The sequence below is a fragment of the Rhinatrema bivittatum genome, chromosome 16 (genome assembly GCF_901001135.1).
Source record: "Rhinatrema bivittatum chromosome 16, aRhiBiv1.1, whole genome shotgun sequence".
Lineage (NCBI taxonomy): Eukaryota > Metazoa > Chordata > Amphibia > Gymnophiona > Rhinatrematidae > Rhinatrema > Rhinatrema bivittatum.
This window is the reverse complement of record NC_042630.1, coordinates 36,649,989-36,670,546: the sequence shown is the minus strand read 5'-3', so window position 1 is coordinate 36,670,546 and position 20,558 is coordinate 36,649,989. Positions and strand designations below refer to the sequence as shown.

The following is a 20,558-nucleotide window of genomic DNA, read 5'->3' as shown; positions in this document are numbered from 1 at the left end:
AGGTCTTACTGTGGATAGGTCACTGGTTAAAAGATAGTGAAATCCTCAGTTCAGTGGGTGGTGGAGGTCAAAAAAGTAAATAGAACGTTAAGAATTATTAGGAAAAGAATGGAGAACATCACAATGTCTCTGTATAGAAAAGATCTATGATGCAACCACACTGCGTACTGCATTCAGTTCTGGTTGCCCCATCTAACAAAAAAGATATCGTGGAACTAGAAAAGTCCAGAGAAGAGTGACAGTAATAAAGGGGATGGAATGGCTCCTTTACGAAGAAAAGCTACACGGGTTAGGGATCTTCAGCTTAAAGAAGATACAACTAAGAAGGAGATTTATAAAATCATGAGTGAGGTGGAACAGATAAATAGGGAATGGTTATTTCTTCTTTCAAATAATTCTAAGACTAAAGGACACTCCAAGAGACTAGCAGATAGCAGATTTAAAAAGTTGGAGAAAGTATTTTTTCACTCAGTGCACAATCAAGCTGTGTAATTTGTTGCCAGAAAATATGGTTAAGGTATCTGGCATAGCTGAGTTTATAAAGGGTTTGGACAAGTTCCTGGAAGAAAAATCGATAAACTATTAGCAGCCAGGAAGACTTGAGAAAGCCACCGCCTATCTCTGGGAGTGGGCAACAAGAAGTGGATCTACCCTTTGGGATCTGCTAGTACTTTCTAGAGATTTATTAGTTACTGTCGGAGACAGGATGCTGGGCTCGATTGACCTTGGTCTGACACAGCATTGGCAGTTCTTATGTAGAAGTCCTAATGGAAATGTATGCAATCATGCAGCTGGGTCTTTTTGGCAGGTTTCAGGTACAGTAATATCTAGAATTCCTAGTACGTCTGTCTGGCAGGCTATACAGGCCTTGTGCCAATTAGGTTGGTGCAGCAGGGAGGTAGCAGGGCACCATTCGAAAAGACCAGTTGGTCAGGCAATAATCAAGCTAGTATTGCTAGCTATTTAGATTATTACAAAACTCTGTGGTTAGACCGGGGAAGAGAGGGGTGCTGGGTGTGAACTATATAGGAAATCCAACGTGATAAAGTACAAAAGGAGGAAGATTACAAAAACTGCCTTGGATAAGGAGTGCTTTCTTGCAAGCAGTCATTGCTATGGTTGGCAGCTGGGATAGGAATAACAAGGCAGACCAGATGGGCTAGTTGGGCCTTTTTTACAGTTTTAAATGTGCCTTTTAAAAGAAAACCTTAAAGATATATGATGATTTGAGTGGATTTTATTTGCTCAAAAAGACCATCTTAGTCATTCTTGTGGATATTTCTTATCCTAATCAACAGCAGAGTAATTAGGTTTTTTTTAACTTTGCAAGCTGGTTTTGATGCTCTTGTACATTAAACTGCAAACACATCCAAGTGACACTCTTCCTGTCACACATACACTTTTTTTTAACTCCGAATGATATGCACTATAAAAATGTGATTATTCACACAAATCACAGCATAGAATAAAAATAACTGAACAAAAATAGTTCAAAAGAGAAAAAAATCTCAGGTAGCATTGAATGTGGCTTTTAAGATTCCAATCAGCCAATTTTTCATAACAGTTTCAAAGCATCCATGGAAATGGTTCTGATTACAAAACAAAATGTTGTAACCTGCAGTTGAATTATTGTACAAATGGTCCTTTTTGACATCACAATTAAACCCACAATGATAGCACAATTCACATTATAAAGGGCTAAATTTTCAAAGGTTTGCATGGCAGTCAGACGTCTAAAAACCACAATACATCTGTGTAGAAGACATCGAAAACTAAGGGTCAACAAAAGAATTGTAGGTGAGACCTTTTATTGGACTGATGCAATATATCTGTGATCAGTTTCGAGAGCTATGCTTCTCTTCTGGTCAGCAAAGAAACAGTACAGACCTGATACAGGAAGCTTGGCTCCCTGAGCTAGCCCAATAAAAAAAGTCTCACCTACCACGCATTTGCTGACCCTTATTTCCGCACATTCAAGTGGACTAACAAGGCAAGCGCAGTATTTTGTTAAACGACATTTAAGAAACTTGCTTGAACACAGTTCGACAGCTAGACGTTAGATATCCAAGAGCGTGGGTGGCTCAGAGCACGGACTCTCGACTGCATGGGCTCAGATCATGCTCAAGGCGTTAAGACATTAAAAATTGCCCGCCTCAGTGCACTGGGAGCGTATATGCCCAATCCGATGGCCAGACGGACTTTTGGAAGTTTAACATGGCTTGGAAACCGGTCCCATTTTCCGTGTGCATAAAATCTACACGCCGACAGTCCCAGTCAAGAGCATCTTTAAAAAGGTGCAGCTCCCTCACAAGAGCGCCTTTGCTGCATTTTTCTTTACTCTTGATAAGCACAAACAAAGGAGACGCTGAGTCCTCGTTGCCGAACGGTTTCTTCCACTTTTTTTTACACATGTGAAAAAAATGCTACTTTTATCTGGCGGGTACCTTGCTAATGCCGCGCAACTCTGGCCCGCAGCACTTGCTACCGTTCCGGGCTTTGTCTTCCCCCAGTCACAACGAAGAAGCAACAGTACCAGCGGCTCTGCAATGGAGACAAAGACTTTGGTAGAGATCGGTGAACTCATTTCAATTTTAAGAGGCAAAAAATCAAAGTAGTAGGAGTTTAATGGGCAGGTCATGTGGTCATTACGGAACAGGAACTGCAGCGGCCCTTAATGCGGGCTCTTCTACATCAACAAGTGTGCAAAACGAAAGAGACTGACAGGGAGCTTAAATTCTAATCATTACGAAAAGATCTGAATGTGGGCCTCCAAGCAAAACATCGAGTGCCACTGGCATAGTCCTAGCTGCAGAATTCCTCATGCCAGGGCGCCACTGAAGGCTTCAATCGCTGCTGCATCCACTGGACCGATCATCTTACTGGCACAGCTGGATCCAGGTAATAATCGTCACAATCACAAAGCGTGTGCTTGTGTGTTACGAGAGAAGTGAGAGACCAGGAAAGAAAGTTTCAAGGACTCTGACCGATCTGCCACCCTCATTACACACGGAGAACTTTTTCCCGATTTCTTTCATGTTTAAAAGTATTCACAGTTAAAAGCAAAAGTCTGTGGGGAAATGATTCGATACTTTCTCTTTTTTTTCTTTTGTGTGAAGTCCAGAGCTCAACCCCACGATCCCCATGCTCTACACGTACTTCCTTCTGCAACAAATCTTTGACAATAACGGTTTCAGTAGATTTTCAAAAAATGTTAACAATATTAGTTCCCTCAAAACTACAGTACTTTGTTAGGTAGGTCAGGAAGAGGTGGAGAGATGCTTCAGAGGTTTGGCAGGAAGCGTGCAGAAGCCAGCTGTCGAGAAAAGAAAATCCAGTGATCTAGGCCAGAAGACTGAAATGAAACAAAGGCTCCTGTGGAAAGAAAAAAAGGGCTTTCATTAAATTTGCAGTACATCCTTGATCTTCACCAAAAACAAGGCACAATTCTATCCTTGTATTCTGTTTAAAGTTGCCGTGAGAAGATTTATTTTCTTAAAATGTCAAGTTGCCAGGCCAGGCCGAGCCAGCGGAAGGGCTGGACATTGCCACGTGGAGGTGCCAGGATTCAAATTCCCGGCTCGGGCCTGGAGATGCTATGGAGGCAGTGCTCGCAGCACCTGCAGGGGAAGGGAGTCGTGGTCGTTGCGCGATTGCGACACCTGGTGGCCAGATTCAGGGTCCGTGATTGCAGGGTTCTGGAAGGGATTCAGGGTCCGTGATTACAGGGTTCCAGAAGAGATTCAGGGTCTGTGATTGCAAGGTTCTGGAAGGGATTCAGGGTCCATGATTGCAGGGTACCGGAAGGGATTCAGGGTCCATGATTACAGGGTTCTGGAAGAGATTCAGGGTCCGTGATTGCAAGGTTCTGGAAGAGATTCAGGGTCCGTGATTGCAAGGTTCTGGAAGGGATTCAGGGTCCGTGATTGCAGGGTAACGGAAGGGATTCAGGGTCCATGATTGCAGGGTTCCGGAAGGGATTCAGGGTCTGTGATTGCAGGGTTCTGGAAGGGATTCAGGGTCCGTGATTGCAGAGTTCTGGAAGGGATTCAGGGTCCATGATTGCAGGGTACCGGAAGGGATTCAGGGTCCATGATTGCAGGGTACCGGAAGGGATTCAGAGTCCGTGATTGCAGGGTACTGGAAGGGATTCAGGGCCTGTGTCTGCAGGGTTCTGGAAGAGATTCAGAGTCCGTGATTGCAAGGTTCTGGAAGGGATTCAGGGTCCATGATTGCAAGGTTCTGGAAGGGATTCAGGGTCCGTGATTGCAAGGTTCTGGAAGGGATTCAGGGTCCATGATTGCAGAGTTCTGGAAGGGATTCAGGGTCCATGATTGCAAGGTTCTGGAAGGGATTCAGGGTCCGTGATTACAGGGTTCTGGAAGGGATTCAGGGTCCGTGATTGCAAGGTTCTGGAAGGGATTCAGGGTCCATGATTGCAGAGTTCTGGAAGGGATTCAGGGTCCATGATTGCAGGGTTCTGGAAGGGATTCAGGGTCCGTGATTACAGGGTTCTGGAAGGGATTCAGGGTCCATGATTGCAGAGTTCTGGAAGGGATTCAGGGTCCATGATTGCAAGGTTCTGGAAGGGATTCAGGGTCCGTGATTACAGGGTTCTGGAAGGGATTCAGGGTCCATGATTGCAAGGTTCTGGAAGGGATTCAGGGTCCATGATTGCAAGGTTCTGGAAGGGATTCAGGGTCCGTGATTACAGGGTTCTGGAAGGGATTCAGGGTCCGTGATTACAGGGTTCTGGAAGGGATTCAGGGTCCATGATTGCAGAGTTCTGGAAGGGATTCAGGGTCCGTGATTGCAAGGTTCTGGAAGGGATTCAGGGTCCGTGATTACAGGGTTCTGGAAGGGATTCAGGGTCCATGATTGCAAGGTTCTGGAAGGGATTCAGGGTCCATGATTGCAGAGTTCTGGAAGGGATTCAGGGTCCGTGATTACAGGGTTCTGGAAGGGATTCAGGGTCCGTGATTGCAGAGTTCTGGAAGGGATTCAGGGTCCATGATTGCAAGGTTCTGGAAGGGATTCAGGGTCCATGATTGCAAGGTTCTGGAAGGGATTCAGGGTCCATGATTGCAAGGTTCTGGAAGGGATTCAGGGTCCGTGATTACAGGGTTCTGGAAGGGATTCAGGGTCCGTGATTACAGGGTTCTGGAAGGGATTCAGGGTCCATGATTGCAGAGTTCTGGAAGGGATTCAGGGTCCATGATTGCAAGGTTCTGGAAGGGATTCAGGGTCCGTGATTACAGGGTTCTGGAAGGGATTCAGGGCCTGTGTCTGCAGGGTTCTGGAAGAGATTCAGAGTCCGTGATTGCAAGGTTCTGGAAGGGATTCAGGGTCCATGATTGCAAGGTTCTGGAAGGGATTCAGGGTCCGTGATTACAGGGTTCTGGAAGGGATTCAGGGTCCGTGATTGCAGGGTAACGGAAGGGATTCAGGGTCCATGATTGCAGGGTTCTGGAAGGGATTCAGGGTCCGTGATTGCAGAGTTCTGGAAGGGATTCAGGGTCCATGATTGCAGGGTAACGGAAGGGATTCAGGGTCCATGATTGCAGGGTTCTGGAAGGGATTCAGGGTCCGTGATTGCAGAGTTCTGGAAGGGATTCAGGGTCCATGATTGCAGGGTACCGGAAGGGATTCAGAGTCCGTGATTGCAGGGTACTGGAAGGGATTCAGGGCCTGTGTCTGCAGGGTTCTGGAAGAGATTCAGAGTCCGTGATTGCAAGGTTCTGGAAGGGATTCAGGGTCCATGATTGCAAGGTTCTGGAAGGGATTCAGGGTCCGTGATTACAGGGTTCTGGAAGGGATTCAGGGTCCATGATTGCAGAGTTCTGGAAGGGATTCAGGGTCCATGATTGCAGGGTACAGAGGCAGCGTTCATGGCCTCCGGGTGGGAGGAGAGGGAGCCGTGATCATTGCTTATGGGCCCATGGTTACTGGATTCCCTGGGGCACAGCTCCTGGCCAAGGACTGGGGCTGCAATGATCGGACTAAGGTATGGTGAAAGGTGAGGGGGGAAGTGTAAAACAGGCAAAAAAAACCAAACCCTCATAAAGCCCATGCAGTTTGTGAATGAAGGCTCCTGGTGCCAGAATCCACTTCCGCTTCCAACTGAGCTGAAAATATAAACGAGCAGGCGGAAACTGCCAGGTTAAAAATAAAACAAAAAAACAGTCATCAAAGAGGAAGTCTGTATTTCCCCCAAGTCACAAGCATTGCCAGCACAATAATATAATGCAGGACTGGAGGACTAGATTATATTTATTTCTTACACACGTGCACCAGGTGAAGCCTGCCAAACAATCCTGGCCATCCCCTGCAAATAACAAATGCTTCATGCAGGAAATCGGCCAACTATCTCGGATCCATCCCTGGACCCAGCTCTCTGGATAAAGCAGGCCCCCCTCCCCCCACTGCGGAGTCGAGGTGCGTACGGCGACGTACCCCCGATTTCTCTCCTCTCTCTCTCGAGGACTCTCGAGCCCTCAGGGAAACCGACCGCGCGCAGAAAAGCCCGTCGGAGAACGGGTTCCCTGCGGGAGACGCCCAACATACCTCCTTTCCCTTTCCGCTTCACCTCTTGCGACGACGCAGACTCCTCATGAAGCAACACGTCACTGTGGCGACCACGGTGATCCCGACGACCAGGGCGCTGGCTACTCCGACAACGAGAGGGACGAAGAGGAGATCCATGGCTGCCGGGCAACAAGAAAAAACACGTTTGACCTGCAGGGCGCGCACCCGGTAGCCCTTTCCTAGCTGTCACGTCGCGAGATTATTAATCAACTTTGCACTCTCCTGCTTTACGAGACTTTGGAAAACGTCGAGAAAAGAAATTAACTAGAGCAGCGGGTGAGATGCAGAAGAGAAAATCCAGCACAAAAAGGGGGAAGGCAACAGCAAGAGTTGTTAAAAACACCGGCAAACAAGCGCGCGCCCGACTTTCTAGTTCGAACTTAGTGAAAGGAATTTAGTGCATCAGATGTCCTCTGGAATCCCCCACTGAGATGTTCAATGTTAACAGAAAGCCAGGCGCTCAAATGTGGGGCCAAAATCACATTTTAGTGTTTGCTATTGGCCACCGGTAGCTTCCACTCGGACTGCAAGAGCTGAATGGGAAACGCGTGCCGAGGCGTCTCCTGTTTATGACAAGAGCACTGCATTGTGAGGGAGCCATTCCAGCACGTAAGGACGCTGGAGGCAAAATGCTTCAGCAGCCAAGACATATGTGGCTAGATATAAGTGCAGGATGTGAGGATCATGTTTACTACACTGGGCAACAATGAAAGTGTTACTGACCTAAAAAGGTCCTACTCTGTAGTATCTTGATGTGATGAACACGAATATGACCATGAAAAGTTTTTATTGGCTCTCGTTTTGAAGATATTTAATATAGTTCACTTTCTATGTTTAGTTGTGTAAATGTATCCAGTAGGACTGTAAATAAGCCCAGAATGATGTAATATTGCATCATACCATCATGCACACATCATCCAGAGTTTATTACATCATTTTCTGATGCAGTGCAGTTCTACTGCCATGCTGCTGCTGAGTAAGCTGACGTCAGCAGTGCACTATATGAAGCCCAGTCAGAAAGGGTGAGCATTTGAAATATTCATGCTGGCTGACTACTGCTGGACACTCCGCAGAGATGCTCCCGAACAGGTGTACTAGAGACAAGCAAAGAAATCTAAGTCATAGTCTATGACTTCATTTTTCAAACGGTATTAACCGAAGGTCTCCTATTGGCATACAATTCAAGATGTAATTATATTATTGCATATTACAAAAAAACTAGAGCCAATTTTGCATTTTCACAGTCACATTCGTGTTTAGCACATGGAAATGTATAAGAATTGACTCATTTCATTTCCGTAACATGACTTTTGTGAAAATCTGTTGCCCATACTTTTAACAAAACAGTGAATGATTTTAAGTAGAAAGAAAGACGCAAAGCGCAGATCTGCACCGATGAGCGCACGCGCCAGAAAGTCTCGCGCCATGTGGAACTTCTCGGTGGGCGCTGTCACTGGAACATCATTCGCAGCAGGCACCTGTGCCTCCAGTACCAGTAAAACTGACGCAAGAGCGTCGCTCCTGGGACTCGTGCAATGCTTGACACCGCCAGTCCCCCTGCACGACACACGTACGAGCACAGGAGCACACATGGAAAGTTAATCAAAGGCACAAAGCAAAACTTTTGGGAATAAAAGCCCAGCGTTAGACACCCTCTCCCGAGCTGCACACGTCTTGCTCGGTAAAATGATTTTATCTTTCGTAGTTTGAGGGAAATTTTTTTTAAAAACTGCCCACGCTGGCGCAGAATCAGAGGGGATTTCCCCTTCCCCTCCCCCACGGACTTTGCACCAATTTCCAAAGGGAACGTGTGAGGCCTAATTTCCTTTTGCAAAATGCCATGTGCTCGGTTTCCCCCTCTCCCCCCCCCCCCCACCCCAACCTGAAACAAATGCCGCACCCGGATTAGAAAATGCAAAAAAAAAACAAAAAAAACCAGCATGCATCATTGCCCTCCCCCCGCCCTAACCCTGTCCCCGGCAACACCCCTTGCGCGATGCGGATAAAACCCGACGTGTTGCAGAACAGCTTGTACGGCTCGACCCGCGCCAAGAGCGGGTTAACTTTCTATCAGCCCCACGCACCCTGGTAAAGCAGCATTCACCGACTGGCGCAAGCGAACAGCGACTTGTGTCTCAGCCATCACTGCCGCCTGGAGCCCGTCTGACCGTTTACCGGTTTCTTTTGGAGAACAGCTATCCACGGACAGGCCCTAGCACGACCACGCGAAGGGCAAGACCATGAAAAGTCAAAGAAACGCTGACTTCCAAAACTAGTGTTTGGGATTCACAGAATCTTTAAAAAGTATTCAAATAAGGAAACATTTGGGGAAACCGACATCTAAAACTGCATGAAAGGGCTGCTTTTATATAACCCACTCCCAGTGGCATAACTGCCACAAAACTGCAGCAAAAACAACACAAAAAAATTAGGAAACTGTGAAATTCCTCGGGAGTGAAAATTGCCAAAAACCGTGCTACTTGTAGTGATTTGCGTAATAATTCTGCCCTAATGATACCATTGCAGGCGTTTCGGGATTACTAAGATTCCTTTATCAGGCTGTTTGCAGACTATGCTGGCCCTGAAAAATCACATCCAAAAACATTTATTGGCTTTACAAAAGTAATCTCTACAAAACGGCTTTGTTGGCTCCAACTAATGGGTTTTTGACAGGCTCACAAGGGTCCTTTATAAAATGCATGCATTTATTTATTTATTTATTTTACTCACCAAGTGCATAAGGGTACACGGTGATGGGGTCCGATTTCGCCGAGGCTGCGCTGTACCAGCTCTGGTCGGGATACTGGACCCAGGCGGTGATGGCGCAGTGGTAGCGCCCTTCGTCCGACTGCTGCAGCCCATGCAGCCGCAGCTTGTAGCACAGCGGCCCCAGCCTGTCGATGCTCACCTCTCCTCCGGAGGCCCGCTCGGGCAGCTCCATCACCCCTGCCCGGTTCACCGACGCCACCAGCAGGCTTTCGGGCTCCTGCTGCTCGGCCCGGCCCAGCTCTGCCCACCAGCTGACTGCCACCTGCACGCTCTGGGTCGTTTCCATGGTGATGTTGCACAGCAGCCCAGCGGTTTCCCCGTGGTGGATGGAAGACACGGCCAGCCTGGAGTAGGCCTGCAGCGTCACAGCTACAGATTGGAAAGAAGCATAAGAACATAAGAAATTGCCATGCTGGGTCAGACCAAGGGTCCATCAAGCCCAGCATCCTGTTTCCAACAGAGGCCAAACCAGGCCACAAGAACCTGGCAATTACCCAAACACTAAGAAGATCCCATGCTACTGATGCAATTAATAGCAGTGGCTATTCCCTAAGTAAACTTGATTAATAGCAGTTAATGGACTTCTCTTCCAAGAACTTATCCAAACCTTTTTTAAACCCAGCTACACTAACTACACTAACGAAATCCTCTGGCAACAAATTCCACAGCTTAATTGTGCGTTGAGTGAAAACATTTTCTCAGATTAATCTTAAATGTGCTACTTGCTAATTTCATGGAATGACAGGCCTTTTAGCCACAGTCTCACCTTATGCATTTTAAAGTTAGCTGTATGTATATGAAATTCGGCTGCTTGTGCGAAATCTTCTAAGTCAGTGGTACATATTACCCAAACAAATACCACAAAAGAGCTGGTGATGAGGAGGCAGCAGTGGGAAGCACATGTGAGCCACTCCCCAGTCATTAAGGTGGAGGGGTGCAGTGTTATGCTATATTTAGGGCTTCTGGTTTTAGAACTGATAAACCCCTCGATATAAAGAATAAATCGCTCCCTGTGACCTCTGGCAGGTCACTTTGCCCTCTGTTGCCTCAGGTACAAAATCAGATTGTAAGCCCTGTGGGGGATAGGGAGATGCCCCTATAGAATGGAAATCTGCTTGGATGTGCACTCTGAAGCTCCGAAAAGCGGAATATGAAAATATAAATAAATAAAAATCAGTCAATAAAACAGGTGTTCACTGGATAGAAAAACCCTTCTCCTAGCCTCTCACTCCTCCCCTTGCCTGCCTTGAAACCTCCTTGTGACACCTCAGCTGCACAAATGTAGGCATTCAGTTCAGCCGGGAAAAGGTATCCAAGCAAGTGACTGGGCCGAAAAAAAACACCGACAAGCACAGGCTCTTTTGTCCTCTCTGATTAGCTGGAAAATGAACACCCAAATTTGTAAACACATAAGGACAGAAGCCCCAGCTATACAGCACCCTGCTGTGCCCAGCCTACAGGCCAGAACTGGGCACTGGCTCCCTCCTGCCCCCATGGTGTCCGGCCCTCCACCTTTCCACGTTATCTCCCCTTTGCGGATCAAGCACACATAATCATTCCAAAATCGGCATAAAGTTAACGTTCCATAACGCTAATTCCATTTTCACCTTTCTTGATTGAAAACCTTCCTTTGGGGAGGAAACTTTCCGGCCGATGCAATATCCGCGCGGGGGAAAAATGGGTGCTCGCGATGGAGCTTTCCTGACGCGCGCCCCGCCGCCTCTCCCGGGCGCACGCGAGGCAGTGGGCCAACGAGTCGCTGCGTCAAAAAGGAAAACCGTGCGTCCCTAGCGCCTCCCGGGAGAAGTGGCTGGCAGTGCAGCTCAGGAAATCAGATGCTTGTAAACTTGAGCACCCGTTTTCCTAACCTCACCGCCTTCAAGACATTTTTAAAAAAAAATTTTTTCCCAGTATTTTCTGCTTTTTTTGGTTCAACTTTTGAGGCTCCTCAAGACTTAATGCCAGCTCCGGGGCTGGCGTCAACGTTTGAAAGGTTAAAACGTGCGAGTCGGGCACACGGTTATTGTTTTACATCGGGGGGTACTAGCTAATAGCCTCATTAACATGGCATTTACACGTGAGGAGTGCGATTAGCTACGCCCTGGTTTGGGACGCGCTGATCCCCTTATTGCATCGGGGGGTTACGGATGCGCGTCCGAAGCCCGCGTCCAACCGCGGGTTGACCCGGGCGCTAGCCTGAGCGCACGGTATTGCTTTGCCCTGTTTGAACTTTTTTCTTCCATGGATTATTGATTGGTTAATCACAATCCTGGAACAGCTCTCTGCAAACGTAAAACCCATCTCCCAAAGCTGAAACCTGTAAGCGAGGGTGCGAAAGGCACCCTTAAAAATGTAGCTCTGGACAGAGGCTGTGATCTGGCGTTAAGCAGCAGAGCAGAGGGGCGTATGAAGCAGCGCAGTCAAGCGTCCAGACTTCCAGTAGGGATGAAAAGCAGAGGCTGCTTTACTGGCACTTAAAACGTCGCCTCATTTTACCTTAATTCCTTTCCATTTTTAATGCACCTGCTCGCTCACCTTCCGGCCACAGAGGTGAAACTTCTTAACATAAACGCAGGGTCAGATTCAGGACGCCCTTCCACCAACACACACACACACACACACACACACACAGCCCCTGACTGAAGCCATGCAGTACGATTTTCCGGTCATTTGGTTAGAAATGTCAAATCATCCAGCCCCAGGCTGGCCAACAGGGGAGCCCTCAGCAGCCACAAACAGGACTAGTTCTCAGGACAGCCGAAATAATTATGCACAAGCTGCATTTGCATACAACGGAGGGCATGCCTGCAAATCTGTGTCATGCATATTCATGAAGGACATCCTGAAAACCAGGCCACCTCCCCCCCCCCCCTCGATCTAACCCGAGATCATGACCTTCCTGAAAGGAGCGGGTCGCCTAACGCAGCGAATGCACCACAACTACTTTACGTTGGTCACTTCGGGGGAGGGGGGGGGCGATTTTGGGAACATCCGCACTGAGACAAGTTCCCTTTGTACTCTTAACCCTTGGACGCTGAAAGCTGGCGTAAAACGAAAGCACTTGAGCATTTTCGTTTCAAAACTTGCCAGGGGCACGGAGTACCGGTGGATGTTTTGCAGCTGCTTTTTCTGTGGGGACCTTTTTTTTTTTCATGGAAAGTAATATGCGTAGGGCTGAAAATTCAGTCTATGCACGTTACCATCCTTTCCTGTCCTAGACATGCCCCTGGGAATGCCTCTTCTTAATTTGGCTAAAAGTTCATATAAGGCCCCCACTGGGCTCCCTACTCAGGAGCAGAGAGGAATCTGCCATCTCTTCCCCGGCAGGTTGCAGCAATGGTTTATTCAATTTATAGTCTGCCTTTCGGGCACTTCAAAGCTGATTGCGCTCAGGTACCGCATGCATGCAGGTGGCTCCTGGAGTCTGTGTGGATTGTTTGGTTTGCACGTGAGAGAGAAGGATCTTTTCTTTCAGTTTCCCTCAAGTCTGCTTAGTAAAGGCCCAAAGCCTTGGCCTTAGGAACTACAGAGATTAAGAGCCATTTAGAAGGATAACATAATATTTATGGCTCTTATCCAACTAAGTTCTAGCCAGGTGACCAGTTTTGTGGCTAGAACTTAGCCGGATAAAAAAAAGGGGTATTTCAGGGGTGTTCTGGGGGGAAGTTGAGTTATCCGGCTAACCTAGCGGTCAGCCAGAATACTTTAGGCCTGCTTCAGAGCGGCCTTAGGGAAAAAACAAACCTGAGTCATGGGCCTTGCAGCTCAATGTGCACCCTCTCACCACCATATGTATCTCCCCCTGACCCCCCTCAGATGTCCCAACAAGCTGGCCCGATCCTTTAAACATGAGTGACTTTTAAACTTGGGGGACAGCCTAAGTTACATACAGGCCGATACAGTACAGGTTTTGGACGCGCTAGATTTACCTCTTATTCAGTAAGGGGTCCAAAACACGCGTCCAACCCCCCCACCCACCCCCCGAACCTAATAGCGCCCGCAACATGCAAATGCATGTTGATGGCCCTATTAGTTATTCCCGCGTGATTCAGTAAGTAAAATGTGCAGCCAAGCCGCACATTTCTGCCGGCACCAGGAAAGTGCACAGAAAAGCAGTAAAAACTGCTTTTCTGTGCACCCTCCAACTTAATATCATGGCGATATTAAGTCGGAGGTCCCGAAAGTTAAAAAAAGTAAGAAAAAAAAATTGAAATAGGCCAGCGGCTTGAAAACCGGACGCTCAGTTTTGCCAGCGTCCGGTTTCCGAACCCGTGGCTGTCAGCAGGCTCGAGAACCGACGCCGGCAAAATTGAGCATCGGCTGTCAAACCCACTGACAGCCGCCGCGCCTGTCCAAAAAGAGGTGCTAGGGACGCGCTAGTGTCCCTAGCACCTCTTTTTACCGCCGGCCCTAATTTAAATAAATTAATTTACTGTATCACGCGCACAGGAGAGTGGCCTGTGCGCGCGCCGGGAGAGCAGGCAAGCGCCCGCTCTCCCTCGATTTTTACTGTATCAGCCTGACAGGAAGCAATATGTAGCCGGATAACTTTCAGATATATTCATCGGGACGTTTATCCCGCTGAACACACTGGACTCATTATCCGGCTAATTTTAGCCAGACGACTTGTCCACCATAATGCCTACCGAATACTGGCCTCAAAATGTCCGATTCATGCCCCGTGGTGGCTGAATTAACGGTGCGGATCTTCGAGTAGCCCACGCCTTCAGTGACTTTTTATTCACTCTTCCGACCCGCGAGCGCAGAGACGGAGTTGATGCCGTTGGGTCCCAGAACCTCGAGGAGGGAGGAGAAACTGAGCGCCAGCTCGGTGGCTCAAAACAGCAAAGAGCTAAGGAGGAGCCGTCAGTAATCAAAGGGGGGGATGGGGAGGAGAGCTCGGTATCAAGCACTGGACCCCAGGTGTTGTGAAGGGGGATCCAAGCTGAGAGAGGAGGACCCCTCCCCCACCATGTTTACAGTTTATCCAGGGAAGCTTCACATTCCAGCCTGAGATACAGAGATTACACATTTCCTACTTTTGAGTTGGCGTAAGGATTTTTACCAGAGAGACTTGTATTACGTGCAGTACTGTTCCTGTTAAGAAACCATCTGAGTGACGTTTATGTTGGAACACCAGCACAGTAGTTTACCTGCAATTTGTACAACCAGGGAGCGAGCTTTTTCGGAGGATGGCCCATACATCTGGAACACGTTACCCTAACAGCTCAGAAAAATAATGTGCACAAAAAATTTTTTTGGAGAAGGCCTTAAAGACCTATCTTTTTTTCAACCAGCCTTCAGGTAAAGTGTTCCCAACACGGCAATGTGCATTACAAGAAGGTACTTTATTATGTCTTGTGATTTTGTAATATTGTTTGTTTATTTTACTGTGGGCCGCCTCAAACATTTCGTAGAGCGTGGGATATCAGTGTTTAAAATAAATCAATAAAAATGTTAAAATAAAGAGATTAGAATGCTCCCCACTGAGAATCCAAAAATTGGGGCAAGGAAGAGCGTGAAAGGAATTGATGGAGACTTATCCCGGTAATGAGCATTAGCCCTCTCTGAAGATCACCCCGAGTCGAGGTTACTTACATGTTGTGGAAGGACTCACGGACTTTTAGCAGCCTCGAGGGTCATTTTCAGGCAGCTGATTAATGTACTTTTTTTTACCTGTGTAAAATCGCTTTAAATATTGCCTCCAAAGCACCAAGCCTGCTGTTAATAAATGCTGATGGAACAATTTTGGAAGAGCGCTGCCCTCGGACCCTTAGGGATGCGGGGCACCCTGCACACGTCAAGTGAAATCAGTGACCTCAGGACAGCTGCCAGGCGAGACTTACCTTCAGACTGCATGTGCACTTCCAGTCCCACCGACGTTTTGCTGGCCGCCTGCTGCAGGCTCAGGTTAGGGTGCCGAATGTGGGCTTTCACCGTGCAGCTGTACGTCCCCAAATCTCCGGGCTGGGCGGCGTGGATCCTCAGGCGGTAGTGTCCCGGCAGAGCCGCCAGCTTCTCCAAGGAGATGTGGCGCTTGCCGGTTTCGCTATTGGAATAGCCTTGGCCCAGGACCACCGTCCCGTCGACGCTCAGCTGTGCGACCAGCCGTCCCTGGGCATGTGGTCCTGGGGCAAGCTCCCACCCCACGGAGTACACGACAGCCGGCAAGGGGGAAGCGATGCCGGTCACGTTGCAGAAAAGCTCCAGGGTGTCGCCGGCGCTTGCGTGGACCTCTGCGGGCCCCGCGAGCACGGCGAGCTGGGCGGCTGCAATAAAGAGCAAGAGCTGCGTCAGTCGCTTGCAGAGTCAAGCAGATCTGGGCGGGGCTGCGCCGACCATGGCGAGGAATCTTAACAGACAAGCGTGACCTCAGAGGAGTCCTTTCAAACAAAAGAAAAGTAGACATTTTCCAAAAAAAAAAAAACATATCTGAGTAGTAAGCGGTGACATCCTTTAGGCCAAAAAATAGAAACCATTCGGAATAAAAGCAAGAGTGACAGAGAAATGAACAGCTGGCGAGTGAATAGTGGAATACAAATCAGATAAATGCAAGCGAGTTAAGCGGCACTGGTACAACTGAGATGCAACGGCTTGGCCATCGCTCTTCCTTTTCCTGCATCGCCGAAAACACCTATGGTGAGTGTCCTGGATCCCTGATGCATTTGGCAGGGGTCTGCTGAGCTTTCTGCCCCCATAAATCTTTCTCTTTCAATGGGTATCAAACCGTCTCGTCACCAAATCTTGCAAAATCAAATTCTTGCTATCTAAATTAATGCCCCAAAGCACTATTTAGTACATATTCCCACGGGAACGCTCGGGCATCAAATCTTCGGCACATACGTGTATATATATTTTGTATCTTTCACTTAGGTCAGGACTCTCCCCAGAGTTTATCTGGAAGTCTTTGGTAAGGTAACTGCAGAGGCAGGAGGCATGAATTCCCTTTGCTCTGCCCAGATTTGGGCAGACCCCAATAAACCTGGGAGCCCCTAGAGGTGCTAGGCTTATGATCCAGCCCCTCGTTCCCTCGGACTTAAACGGCAGCCGAGTTTGGAAGCTGCCACGGTTTTGAAAGCCCGCCTCGCCCGCGACGGGGGCAGGTCTTCCACGGCTGGCAAACCGAGGTGGCTGGTGCGCAGGGAGGTGCTGGCGGAGCTTTGGGCAGGACTGGGGGCCAGAGAGGAGCGGTCTCGGCCCCGGCGGGGGGGGGGGGAGGCCTTGCCAGGGAAGGAGAAGAAGAGGGCTGCGGTGGGAGGCAGATGATGGAGGAGAGGGTGGGAGACACCAACATCCGGGTGGGCAGATGTGGTGCATGGGAGAGGAGAGGATTATTTTTACTTATTTCGGTAAGTGGGGGTAATAATATACGGCAAGTGCATTTTTTTCCTGATGAGTTGGGGAGGAATTTAAAAATCCCTGGGAAACCCCTCATTTGCTTTCCAACTTGCTATCCTTTTGCAGCCCTGGCTTTGTGCCATCCCCTCCCCGTTGTTTCCCTCTGAAAAGAAAGTTGATTAACCCCACTGCTTAATACATAAGCAAGATTTCTATCAGGGAAGATGTCACAACTCGGGCTTGCCTGGTAGCATGAGCCAGTTTTATCTGTCCAGGGAAAGAAGAGGAGAAGATCATGAAACGGTTGAACAGAATCTTAAAAAGTCACAGATCAAAATGCACTTTATTAAAAATGGAGTATTGCTCTCTGTTGTCAATGTTTTTTGGGGGGGAGGGGTCAAGATCTTTGCACCAGCGTGAGCTACTTTACCTATTGCCTGGACGTTAACCTGAGCCAGAACAGAGCGCTTCTCGGTGATCTTCTGCCAGCTTCCGTCGGGGTCCTGGATCCACTCCGCGGCGGTGCAGTGGTACGTGCCCGTGTCTTCCGGCCGCAGGCTGGCGATCACCAGCTTGTACTTGTCGGCGCCGGTTTTCTCCACGCGGACCTCCCCGCTCTGATGACGGTCGGCAAAGAGGCCGCCGGTCCCGGCCTCCACGGTGAAATCTCGCCGCACCGCGATGATCTCCTTCAGGGTCTGTCGCCCCACCGGCGCATCGGGGGCGGACACGCCGAAGGAGACGGCGAGGTGGGTGTGCTGCTGGGACTGCGTCAGGGCGGTGCAGGTCAGCTGCATCTCCTTGCTTTCTGCCATGGCCAGATGCAGCGGGGACACTGCAGCCAGCCGGCCCTTGAGGGGAGACGTTGAGGTCGCAGACACGTGAAGGAGATCCGGGATAACTAAAAGAAAAGAAAAGAAAAACCTTTAAATCCGTGGCTTGACGCAGCTTTTTAACAAGATCCTGCAGGGTATTCAGAAAGCAACCACGCTGAAGGGAGAAAAAAATACATTACTTCTTGTACAATATTTATTTAACACTTGGGCATCAGATAGCTAATATGTCTTGTAGGAAAGCCTCATCACAATGCTGATTGCAGGGAGAGTTAACATGTCCTAGTCCTTTTATACAATAACAATTTAATTATAGTTGGTAAAAGGAGGTAACAGGATGAACGTCAGGCAGAGTCAAAAGCCCCCTGTGTTTCTTGTTCTCCTTCTGAAAGGACTCCTCTTATCCTTCAGCTGAGCCATCAGTGCCCCATCTCCTGTAGCACAGCCCCAGCCGAGCTGGCCTCTCCTCAAAGCCAGCAGCATGGTGCTTCACAGCTGAGACCCGGAGGCCGGACACACCGCTGCTGGAACTTCCAGCCCCCAGATCAGAGCACGCCCCGAACAGACGCAAGGGCTGGGGGTCAGTTAGTTCCTTTTCTGAGCTCAGAGCAAACCAGTGGAAGACCATAGGATCCTCCCCCCCCCCCCGTTCCTGCTCCACTAGCACCTCAGGATCAATCATTGATCGAGCTGCCACTTGGGTTCTTCTGCAGTAACTCCTATTCTCCATCTCAGAAGTTAATGCTGCCACTCTGAATGTCCAGTGAAGAGGCAGATTCCACTGAAGGAATTCATTTGAACAATTCATTAAAAAAAATATATATATATATATGGGGCTTGGTAGTGTGTCTGTCAGTGCTGGCGCATGTTCCCCAGCCCGCCGATAGATGGCGCTATAATATATCGGGCTTGGTAGTGTGTCTGTCGGTGCTCGCGCATGTTCCCCAGCTGCCGATAGATGGCGCTATAATATATCGGCAATGAAACACGTAGATGGATCGGTGTAAACAAATTTTATTGAAGCTTGCCCGACTCTGGCCGAGCTTCGCTCAAAGAGCTGCCTCAGGGGCTTACAAGCCACATGAATTGGCTTAAAACACAAAATGCAATCAGGAGGAGGTTCCTTAAGATTCGAAGCAGAGCTTTAATGATATCAGTATTGCATACCAATTGACGAAGACATATGGAGGAACAAAGCTCGCAAAAACGCTCAACAGCGGGTTCTCGCAAATTTGCGAGAACCCGCTGTTGAGCGTTTTTGCGAGCTTTGTTCCTCCATATGTCTTCGTCAATTCATGTGGCTTGAAAGCCCCTGAGGCAGCTCTTTGAGCGAAACTCGGCCAGAGTCGGTTGGTGAGAAGGGGTGGGGAGGGTGTGAGAGAGAGCATGGGAGGTAAGAGAGGGAGGGTGGGGGGATGCTTGAGTGTGGGTTTCAGAGAGAGGGAGCCTATATGAAGGGAGGGGGTGTTGCGTCGTCGGTCTCAGACGGCTTCAACCTCCTTGCCTCACCTTTCTCTCTGTTCTCCCCGCTAGCCTTGGGAAGATGGCTGCCGCCGCGTCTGCATGCCGCTCTCTCCGGCGTCCACAGAACGGCAATGGCAAGGCTATCCGCCATGTTTCTTCTGAGGGCGTCCTAGGCTGCACGCGCACACACCACCCACGTCTTTATCCAAGTCATGGCGGGAACCTCGGGGGCGTCCCCCTCAAGTGACGTCACGCCATCCAGGTATTTAGCCTGCCCTTCGTTTGCTAACAAATCGAGGTAGCAAGGATTTAATGAATTGTTCAAATTAATTCCTTCAGTGGAATCTACGTCACGCCTTGAGCGGCCAAATTGCACGCACAGGCTGAGTGCACGCAGGAGAAGTGGCCGCAGCTGGAGCGATCGTGTCAGAGGGCCCGTGCTGTCTTTCGCCGCCGGCTGTCCCCGGGAGGCAGGGGGCAGCCCCCAGGAGGCAGGGGAGCTGCGGTGCGTCTCCGGAGGAGGGCTGCAAGAAAAGTAAGTTTCACTTCCCATGTCGCTTTTCTCCTTTTTCGCTTTCGTTGCTTCGGGAGGAGGGTAGAGAGGACTGGGCTGCCCCTTTTTCGCTCACCGTCCAGCTTTCATTGCTTCGGGAGGAGGGTAGAGAGGACTGGCAATCCCGAGCATAGGAGAACCGAGCGTAGGAGAACCGTCCACTTCCTGGTACCTGTCATTTCAAATGTCATTTGAAATGACAGGTACCAGCGCACCCAGGTTACTGTATAGGCGCTGTATAGCGCTCTATACAGTAAAATGGGTTCGCGGGCCTAACCCTTCTCGGACGCTTCTTGGACGCGGCTTGCATTTGCAAGCTATTTACATTCAGTATCGAGCGGTAGGTGAGCAGGACTGTGCGTGCGGCAACCGCGGGTGCGCCCGGCACTAACGCAGCTCTTCCTACCGCTCCTTACTGTATCGGCCCGATAGTTGGTAGTGAAGACTTCCAGGCAGAGGAGTATACGAAGCGAGTCTGGGATCAGGGCCCTGGAGGAGCGAGTACCGGTTCCAGACTGTCACCTGAAAAAAACAAGGAGAGAGCGAGGCCCCCGAGGAGCGGGTACCTCTGGTAAGTCCGAGGAGGCAGAGTAGCTTAGGTAGCGAAACCCCTTGCTAACTCGATGTGTTAGCAAATTCCAAGACCTTAAATATCTGTCGCAGGTGATATCATCTTCGGGGGACGCCCCAGAGGTTCGCGCCAATGCCGATACTTCAATCGGGGCCGCGCCACGCGCATGCCCCTAGGCCTCCAGGAAACATGGCGATTATAGCGTCGAGCCGGTCTGGGAACATCCGAGGACAAGTGGCAGGAGAATGCCGCGGTAGCCAATCTTCCCGCGGATGGAGAGGGAGGCGCCAGAGAGGTAAGAAGGGCGGAGAGAGGGCGTCGGGCACCGACGGACACAACAATTCCGCTCAAAACAAGAGCAGATGCGCCAATAAAAAGGCTCGCCGCCCGGGCGTAGAACGGGTACAGTTGCTAGTATATATATATATATATCTATCAGAGACTGAAG

General features: G+C 49.3%; 1 protein-coding gene across 2 annotated transcripts in view; it reads right to left on the bottom strand.

The window, feature by feature from the left end:
- Nucleotides 1-1,221: 1,221 nt before the first annotated feature.
- Nucleotides 1,222-20,558, bottom strand: part of IGSF8 (immunoglobulin superfamily member 8) — a 45,290-nt gene continuing 25,953 nt past the window's right edge. The window contains exons 3-7 of one of the 2 annotated variants that reach the window (XM_029580923.1): nt 17,120-17,590; nt 15,198-15,620; nt 9,313-9,720; nt 6,562-6,701; nt 1,222-3,372 (exon numbers count right to left, since the gene is read on the bottom strand). In XM_029580923.1, coding sequence (XP_029436783.1) covers nt 6,580-6,701; nt 9,313-9,720; nt 15,198-15,620; nt 17,120-17,590 — 1,424 coding nt within the window. In that variant the 3' untranslated portion in view covers nt 1,222-3,372; nt 6,562-6,579. The remainder of the gene's footprint in view (nt 3,373-6,561; nt 6,702-9,312; nt 9,721-15,197; nt 15,621-17,119; nt 17,591-20,558) is intronic. The other variant, XM_029580924.1, reaches the window with a different exon arrangement.